This window comes from Protopterus annectens, chromosome 12.part0 (assembly GCF_019279795.1).
Source record: "Protopterus annectens isolate FY-2018-M chromosome 12.part0, PAN1.0, whole genome shotgun sequence".
In the NCBI taxonomy this organism is placed as follows: Eukaryota; Metazoa; Chordata; order Ceratodontiformes; family Protopteridae; genus Protopterus; species Protopterus annectens.
The window spans coordinates 860137982-860148492 of NC_056746.1; the positions used below are offsets into that span (position 1 = coordinate 860137982).

Consider the following 10511-nt stretch of genomic DNA (forward strand, 5'->3'; position numbering starts at 1 on the left):
TTCCAACTGATAAGTGCATTAGAAGTCATCCAATATGCCTTTGCATCTCTGAGGTGAGCACCTAAATTCACATACCTTCTTTGTGCTAGGAGGCCATAAATACATTGGAGGTCATCTAATATATGATATGAATGATGTCATTTTGCAGTGCTGAGGTATGCTCTTTGTCTAATGCATGTAACTGCTCTGCATTAGGAGCTGTACCTGCAACTCTATAATTACTTTACCAGCCTTTTCAAAATGATCACAATATTCTATTTTGAAAGTGAGAAACTCCTTGTCTCATTGGCTCTACTTTTCATCCCATTAGCAGAGCTCTCATATGTCAAAACAGAATTTTCAAATAGACCCAGATAATTGGGGGTTGGGAGATGTTGGTCAATTTTTTTTTTTAAATAACATTTATGGGTCCCCCCAGATAGCACTGAGCCCTAGGCAGCTGCCTAGGCCACCTTGTGCTTTATCCAGCTCTGGCAACATCTGTTTATTAATTGACTACCCCACAGACTGCAGTACCACTAGCTATTAAATTATTCTTTAAGGGAGTTTTACATCTGACACCACAAAGAGACATATTTCTTGGTCACTGTATTTGATTTTTTTATTTCAATTCCATGGAATTTTTATTTTATTTTGTAGAAGATAATTTTACTTCCCAGTGAACCTTCTGAATTTGCAGAGCTAAACTATTTCTTTGGAAACACTGTCACATCTCATAGGAAGATTTCAGAGTTAGAGACCCTAATCAGACTGAATAACTATTTGTTTCTTTCAAAAAAGGGGAAAAGAACACTATCACTCAGTGCACAGACACTATACAATAGGTTGGCCCATTCTGTTAACTTCTGTTATGACAAGTGCAATAATATTTTAAAGATAAACAATTAGATCATATTATACTAGGACAACAGCCATATTGGCAGCATATTTCAAAATATGTCTTCACTAAAAACTACAAACAAGCTCTATAGTCCAAGGAAAAGACAAGACACTGATGCATCTGTGCTATAGGGATCCTCTTTATAGCCACCTTCCGTGAAACAGTAAAACTGCTTGAGTACATACCCCAGTGTTATAATTTACTGTTGCTATGACCCTTCCTAAAAAAGCTAGTATGTTTGTTAACAATATACCAAAAGATATTCAAGGAATTATTACTTTAACAGCAAAGCTACCCTCTAGCCTCATCAAGTACTGCTACAGTCACAATGTCCCATGTTTTTCTGAGCTTAAAGAACTGAAGAAAATGCCTACCAATGTTAGCCTGATGGGACTGTGTCTTACACCTAACAATGATCTATTGACAGCAGGTACAGGTCCAGGACAAGTCTACAAGAGGCTGCTGTTTAAAAAGCTGACTGGGAATGTAGAAAAGATAGTTGGGGATAAAAACCTAATGTTATGATTTACTGTTGCAGTGATCAGTCCACAAATATCTGCTGTTCTGGTAAGCATGTTACCCCCATTTTTACTTTATATAACTGATCACCTTCCTTTTTGTCTGATAACTCTGACCCCATTTGTGAACATATGATGTGGTTATTGTGAAGTTTGCAAAATGTTTTTTTTTCTTCTATTATGTTTCATGTGTCCTATAGCTAGGTAATTTGTTTTTATTTTATTGAAAACATGTTACATCCACAGTTTTCCCTTTAACTTTTTTATGTAGTTAAGGAATCCTTTATCACTTTCAATCTTTGAGATCATACTGAGTCCATAAGTTAGTTCTAGAAGACTGGATAAGAAAAATAAGTATTTTTATTGCTTTATTTAATTAAGACTTCTTTTATGACTAGGTTAATTTTTGAAAGATAAATAGGGCCTGTATTCTTTTGTATATTTTCTTAAGTTGAAGATTACAGTATTTTTTTTAATTTGCCTGAATACTTATAGCTGACTGATATGTAGTCATGAATGCAGAAGTTACTACAAAAGAACTCACTGACTGCATCCTAAATAATTTATGCGAGTCACTGAATTCAGTTGTCTAGCCAATTTCTGTAAATACATGATTTATTGCATCATAGTTTCTACTGGTAACATTTATGAAGGATGATTTCTGTATGACTGGGTTTGACATTACTGTTAATGATGATGGTAAATAACACTATCTGTGTAATTTACAGAGGGTATATCCATAGCTAGATAATAAACTATCTTAAGTTCAACAAGGCACCATAGTTTCATACCTCACAACTGTCCAGATTTTCACCTCATATTTTTGGTCTGCTCCTCATAAAATTTGGAGTTTTCTGTCAAGTCACTAAATAATGATATACATTTGAGTTTCAGACTTCAAATCCTTCATTGAATGCATGTTAACACAAATCCTGTTAGTCTAGCAACTCTGTAAGTCTATAACAGCAATATTTAAAATATGTCCCTATTTTGGGCCTTTGTTCCCCCATTTTTATAGGATTCATCCAGATTTCTTGCCCTAAGAGGTTGAGAGGTATGGTATAGAGAGATGAAGCCTTGACTACAACCCAGATAACCTGAGCTTGATTAGTGGCACAGGTATTGTGAGGTCAAGCAGGAGAGGATGAGCTTGAGCAGCTGATACCAGCTCATTCACCCTTGGGGAAAGGAATGCTGCTAGGCTTGTGAAAGTGACAACACTTAATAGTAGTTGGGAATATTACCCACATGTAGTGCCATGGTGGATCCTTCTGAGTCAGGTAGGGGTTCTCTTGCTAAACTAGAGAATAGGAGGTGTGTATGGGAGACAACAAGACAGGTATGGTGTGGCTGCAGGAAGATCAAGTATAGGCTGTTTTGAGGGACCAACAAACCAGCTTGATCCTTACCAACTGATTCTTACTTCTTCACAAACTGATGGGCTGATAGGGCTTCCATCACAGGAACAAATGGGCCATAGACTTCTCACCTAGCCTCAGGATGCCTGATGGAATTTCTAGTCCCAAGTTGTCATCTTGGCTTTTGACCTTTAGGTGTTCTCAAATGCTGAGATACTACTACTACTACTGTCTAGCCCACTAGATCTTTTTTTTCATGGAGACAGTTGTAGAGCCATGAAATACTTTACCACCATGGATAATAGATACTGAAAATGAGGACCATTTTATGTTACTTTTGAATAATAAATAAGAGCCTCATACGTTAATAGGACAGAAGCTGCTATAATGAGTAGCTACTAATTTCAAGATAATAACACATAAATGCTATTTCAGTAGCATTTATGTATTCCATTCTAGTGTCCAGGTAAGTTGGTTAAGTTGAAACAATGAACACACGTATTTGCAGTAGGATTTATAACTGTGATCTATTGCCTTAGCAGTTTCTGTTTTAACCACTAGCAGCATTGCCTTCTCATTGAGCTCTCTCTCTCTGTTTTTTTAAGTACTGAAGAGGCCTGTCACAATGGAAGAACTGCTGTCCCCTGGAGCACCCTACATAAAAAAGACACTTACTGTAAGTAGAGCACTGCTGCTGAAAATCACTCTTGTTTGCAGAGATAGTTGAACACAGGTAACATAATTAGGGACTACACTAAGCTGTTGGTTTTCATACTTCCTTAGTGTTGTAAGACAACTGCAGCATGCAGGATCAGTAGCTAGATATGAGACAGTTTGATTATTGTAAATGTATTTGTCTATGGTACATGATCACTGACTGGGTAACAGTTGGCTTGTCCTTGCTATATCAAATGACTAAGGATATGTCCTACAACTGGTTTAAATCCCAAGAATTAATCTTTTTTGAAAAAAAAAATGGGGGGGGGGCAGCTTCATCTACCATACCCCTTTTTTAATATAACAATCTGGGAAAAGGAGTAAAACCCTAGGTCAAAAATATTTAACTAGGTAACCCAGCTAAGGCCATAAACATTAGGATCGCAAAGCAAACAACATTTTCACAGGCTGTTATGTTTCTTATTCCTATTATTTATTTATTGTTTATTTATTTATTGACATTTGTTGACTGGGAAAGTCCACTGGGCTTGAGACCCATTTTCAGTGGAAGCCCGGGGAGAAAAGCTCCAAGTTACATGAAAATTATTGCATGAATTTGTAAGAAAACAATTACTTATAAAGTAAGTGAAATAATACAGAAAACTATCTAAACAGCACATATGTTATAAAAAGGGACAATACAGTAACAATGGAACATTAGCATATAGGAAAATTATGCAGTTAGATATATTTAACAATACCGCTCAATTTTTCTTTTGGGGGGGGGAGTAGGAAAAGGGAAAGGTAAGTGTAGTGGGAAGGTAGAATTAGAGAGTTAAACTTAAAGGCACAATATATATAGTTAGAATCTTATAGCTAGATGGTAGGAATATGTAGATTATAGGTGGCATGTATTTAATGGTAGTAAATCCGCGGTGGTGGTGCTGCGGTAGCGTTGTCGCCTCACAGTAAGACGCTGTCTGGTTTGATTCTCAGCTAGAGCGTCTTCTGCGTGGAGACATGCATGAATGGGCGTGCCTTCGTTGAAGGTTGTGCGTCAGGGCTGGTAACTCGGCACGTAAAAATCAACTACCAATCATTAGTGGACCGGAGTTCCGCTGTAGCAACCCCTAACTGGGAAAAGCCGAAAGACACAAACAAATTAAAAGTAGAAAGTAACAGAAATGAGAAAATGTGTTAAAATAGTTGTATAGATGTATGGACTAAGATACTAAAGATTAGGGATAAGTCATCTGGTGTAACAGTATGACATATGCATAAGTTTATTTGGGTCTATATTATAAGTTCAAAGTCTGAAAACTTTGAATCTCATATGGTCGACTCCATATGAGTGAAGTTTTCAAACATCAAACTTAAAATGTCAATAAACTAAAAACAAAAAAAAATGACCTCAACTCACTATGCAGCGGGGCAAGCCCCCTGCACCCCCAACCCCCCACTCCTTAAATATACCAACTCCAAGATCGCACTACATTGAAGTGAAGGGAAAAATTCCCTATGGCGATCTCCACTGAAACGTTCAAAGTTTGATCATATGAGATTCAAAGTTTTCAAACTTCGAACTTATAAATCTGTATATTTGCTATGTGAAACAGTTTTGCTAGATTAAGTAGGCTGTGGATATGTGTGGTGTGTGCAGCTGGGGTTATCAGTCAGATGTTGTTTCAGTTTTCTTTTAAAGGAGAATATGTTGTCTAATTCTGTAACTGATGATGGGAGGACATTCCACAGCTTAGTTATGGAATGGGAATAGAGGCAGCTACCTGCTCTTTTACTAGGTTTTGATAGTTTAAGTAGGTGATTGTTGTTAGAATATAGATTTCTGGATGGGATGTAAGGTTCAATGATATTTTTCAGGGAAGGGCAACACTCGGGTTTATAAAGATGTTTATGGGCAAAAGTAAGTTGTGTGTAATGTAGGTAATGTGCAAATTTTAGCCAGTTTAGTACTCTAGTGGCCTGGCAATGGTGGGTGCGATTTGGTTGATTCCTATCCCAAAATGTACTCTGGATATCTCCATCTCCAGATTATTGTTGTCCCATATTGAGCATAAAAACTTCTAAACAGCCATAGGCTGTTTTTTGTACTTCAGACTTTATTTTAAAGAGTATTAAATAGTTTTACAATATTTTTTTAAATGTTTAAGTCTTTATATGCATCTTGTTTGCCTTTCCTGACAGTTTTTTTTTTAGTGTTCTGGACCTAGGCCAACTTCTAACAGCCAAATGGTCATTAGTCCTTGTCTTAAAAAAATAGATAAAATATAAATAAGTAAAAAAAACTCTGTGTGTTACCTTAGAGTCATTGTTCTTGTTCCCTTTCATTAAAAGGGACTTTTCTTCTTTTTGATATTTTGGGCAGTAACTCTCTGTTTAAGCCAGAGTGATCCATATGTTTCCAGGAAGAATATTTCTCTACATAACATGCCTGTCCAGCATGTGATTTGTTTCACTGAGGGCCAAAATACTTCCAAATGTATTTGTTGTGAGATTTCTTCCTCCACTCTCAGACATAGGAAGGATCGGTTGAAACTGCACTTATATAAAAAAGTCTTTTGCAATATTTAGTATTCATCTAAAAAGGTTTCTGTTGAATTGGGTCTTTTCTGTTTGGCTTTGAGACCCACTGTTTTTGGCCTAAAAGCTTTTGAATGACTCTTACTAAGCAATCTAGCTAGAATCTCCTGTCTAAAACCTGGTGTAGCTTCTTAAGTCATAGATCGTCCAGTGAAAAAGGTACCTTTTAATTTTTTTAAAAAATACATTTCTACCTTGGCTATAGGCATGAAATCTCCAGCTGCAGCTGCTTGGTCCAATTTAAAATCAGACAAAGAAATGTCAGTTGTTCTTGATTTAAAACCCACAATATCAAATGTTTCACTGTTGAGACAAGGCTAAACCCCACCTCTCTTTGGTCACAAAATAATTCAAATGCAATGCCAACTGAAATTAATGTCAGCACTCTAGTAGTGTATAAAACACACTTGAATTTATTAAATACACTCTAAATAAAAACACTTTGATAAGCACCTATAGCTATAGATATATATATATATATATATATATATATATATGTGTGTGTGTGTGTGTGTGTGTGTGTGTGTGTGTGTGTGTATATATAAATATATATATATATATATATATATATATATATATATACGTGAGTATGTATCTATATATATATATATATATATATATATATATATATATACATGCATATATATATATATATATATATATATATATATATATATATATGTGGCATTATTAGAACCAGTGCACTATTTAAAAAGACCTCTATTTATAGGTTAAGAACATGTGCATTTTCCCAGTCAGCTGATAGTGTTCAACATTAAAACAGACAAATTGAAACAAAAATCCCACCCCTTAATTGAAACACCTTAAAAACAAAACATAACAGAAAAACTGCATACATAAACTTAAAAGCACGAACAGTTTGGATGCCCTTCTCTTGAGCACTCGCATCAAGGAAGTGTTGGCATTTAAACCTTATGGAATCATGGCACTGCCTATAGGTTGCCACAATAATTCTTTAATTCAAATAAGGTTTTCCAATCACCTCTAAATGAGGTCATAGCTACTCTTTCTAAGATTAGAAAACTAAAAACATTAAAATGTTCACATATTACATAATGTCTTGTTAATGCACTTATTTGTAGGGGCTGTTCTGTCTTACCTATATAAAATGAATCACATGACTGCCAAGATCCCAAATAAACAACCCCCTTCATAATGCAATTAAATCCTTCAATGCCTCAACACACATTTATTTTCTGAAAAAATAGCCCCTTCATCATTATCATTAATATAGGGGCACTGACTACAGCATCAACATTTGATAGCATGTGAATAATCTTTACCTTGTATACCACTGTAAGGTATTTCCAGTTGTTGTTGTTCTTCTTTCGGCTTTTCCCAGTTAGGGGACGCCACAGCGGAACTCAGGTCCGCTAATGATTGGCAGTAGATTTTTTTTACAGGTGCCAGCTCGACGCCCAACCTTCAGCAAAGGCACGCCCATTCTACGCATGTCATTCGAATGCCACTCGACCGCAGGGATGACATGAAGACTCCACACAGAAGGCGCTCCAGCCAAGAAATGAACGGGAGAACCTCTTGCTGTGAGGCAACAGCACTACCACTGCACCACCGTGGCTTCACTGTAAGGTATTTCCAAAGCATGTTTACATTTCAAATGGAATTGCTGGTGAGACTCCCAGATTTATGTTTAGGAGAAAAAATAATATAAAATATGTACTGTAAGGTATTTCCAGGACATATTTTATATTATTTTTTCTCCTAAAAATAAATCTGGGAGTCTCACCAGCAATTCCATTTGAAATGTAAATATGCTTAATGCTAGTGTTTTTTTATTAACATCACAAATCATACTCGAGTCCCATGTGTACCCAGTAGTAAAAGATTTTTCAAGGTGTTTAACATCGGTGCACAACATGTGTCTAGATCTATATTGTAGGGATTAAAGTTCTGTATTTAATAAATGGGGGATATTTTGAACTCCATTCATCTATAACACTTTTCTGAATCTCCCTGATTAATTTAACTGGGCAATCTCTCTCTCTCAACAAACATGCCTCTTAACTTCTGTTAAAAAGGTGTTCTAATCAGATGTCAGTCTAGATACTCTAATGAAATGGATTTTAACCAAATGACATTTTTGGTGGTGTGGATGATAAAAAACATAATATAATATAAAAAGCTGTTACTTAAGGTCAGTTTTCTGAAAATGCTTGTAATAATCTCCCCAGATTCACCTTTGGTCAAGAACAGATCTAAAAGTGATTTCATTAACATTAATATCAAAAGAAAACTCTGTTTGTGGATTGCTACAAATATTGCACAAACATCTCACACTGGTGAATACTTCCATCCCATGCAATAAAAATGTCATCCAGGTACCTACAGTAAGCTATACATATTTCAAAACTTTTGTGTTTCAAAACATGATTAGTTTCCCAACACCAAAGAACTGCATTTGCATATACAGAGACAAATGCTGCTCCTATGGTAACACCTTTAACTTGTTTGAAGTATTCTCCATAAAAATATATATATACATATATATATATATATATATATATATATATATATATATATATATATATAGTATAAAACCATTTCCATAAACTCCAAAATTTGGGTAGTGACAGTATTACTTCGATCTTGATGTGATGTCAAAACTTCATTTAACCATTCAAACCAGTTAGAATGGGATATGACAGAAAATATTTTTTTATATCCCTAGTAATAAAATAACAAGAGACAGTGAAATCCATGAAGAACTGATCTGGTATCCTAACTTGCAGTCTCAACAGTCTGCAGGACAAAGTAAAAGATTAGAAATAGGGATAACTGTTCAGAATATTGGATCCTGGATCTTGGCCATAGATAACTTAGCAAAACGTAGCAAAAAAAAAAGTCAATCCTCTTTCCAGAGGAAAACACAATACAGTTAAGGGCTTAAGCAGATCCTTATTCAATGATGGACAAGTGTTTTTGTCAGATTCTTAACTGGCAGGTGAGCAGCGTAAATTGTATCATTCAGGACAGGAGGAAGTGCCAGGTCTACCTAGGTAAGGGGCTGTCCCATCTCCATGTTACCCTGACATTACAAAGCGGAAAGTACCAGGTCTGCCTAGGTAAGGGGCTGCCCCGTCTCCATGTTACTTTGACATTACAAAGGGGGAAGTACCAGGTCTGCCTAGGTAAGGGGCTGGCCCATCTCCATGCTACCTTGACATTACAAAGGGGGAAGTACCGGGTCTGCCTAGGTAAGGGGCTGTCCCATCCCCATATTACCTTGACATTACAAAGAGGAAAGTACCAGGTCTGCCTAGGTAAGGGGCTGTCCCGTCTCCATGTTACCCTGACATTACAAAGGGGGAAGTACCAGGTCTGCCTAGGTAAGGGGCTGGCCCATCTCCATGCTACCTTGACATTACAAAGGGGGAAGTACCAGATCTAATTAGGTAAGGGGCTGTCCTGTCCCCATGTTACCCTGACATTACAAAGGGGAAGTACCAGGTCTACCTAGGTAAGGGGCTGCCCATCTCCATGTTACCCTGACATTACAAAGGGGGGAAGTACTAGGTCTGCCTAGATAAGGAGCTGTCCCATCTCCATGTTACCCTGACATTACAAAGGGGGAAGTACCAGGTCTGCCTAGGTAAGGGGCTGTCCCATCTCCATGTTACCCTGACATTACAAAGGGGGAAGTACCAGGTCAATGATGGACAAGTGTTTTTGTCAAATTCTTAACTGGCAGGTGAACAGCTTAAATTGTATCATTCAGGACAGGAGGAAGTACCAGGTCTACCTAGGTAAGGGACTGTCCCGTCTCCATGTTACCCTGACATTACAAAGGGGGAAGTACCAGGTCTATCTACGTAAGGGGCTGTCCCTTCTCCATATTACCCTGACATTACAAAGGGAGAAGTACCAGGTCTGCCTAGGTAAGGGGCTATCCCATCTCCATGTTACCTTGACATTACAAAGAGGAAAGTACCAGGTCTGCCTAGGTAAGGGGCTGTCCCATCCCCATGTTACCTTGACATTACAAAGAGGAAAGTACCAGGTCTGCCTAGGTAATGGGCTGCCCCGTCTCCATGTTACCCTGACATTACAAAGGGGGAAGTACCAGGTCTGCCTAGGTAAGGGGCTGTCCCGTCTCCATGCTACCTTGACATTACAGAGGGGGAAGTACCAGATCTAATTAGGTAAGGGGCTGTCCTGCCTCCATGTTACCCTGACATTACAAAGGGGAAGTACCAGGTCTACCTAGGTAAGGGGCTGCCCATCTCCATGTTACCCTTGACATTACAAAGGGGGGAAGTACTAGGTCTGCCTAGGTAAGGAGCTGTCCCATCTCCATGTTACCCTGACATTACAAAGGAGGAAGTACCAGGTCTACCTAGGTAAGGGACTGTCCCGTCTCCATGTTACCCTGACATTACAAAGGGGGAAGTACCAGGTCTATCTACATAAGGGGCTGTCCCTTCTCCATATTACCCTGACATTACAAAGGGAGAAGTACCA

At 37.6% G+C, this 10511-nt stretch overlaps 1 protein-coding gene across 1 annotated transcript in view; it reads left to right on the plus strand.

The window, feature by feature from the left end:
* Positions 1 to 10511, plus strand: part of LOC122816842 (DEP domain-containing mTOR-interacting protein-like) — a 699106-nt gene that overhangs the window by 461986 nt on the left and 226609 nt on the right. Inside the window, exon 7 of the mRNA XM_044089901.1 lies at positions 3362 to 3432. Within this exon, the coding sequence (XP_043945836.1) occupies positions 3362 to 3432 (71 nt within the window). The remainder of the gene's footprint in view (positions 1 to 3361; positions 3433 to 10511) is intronic.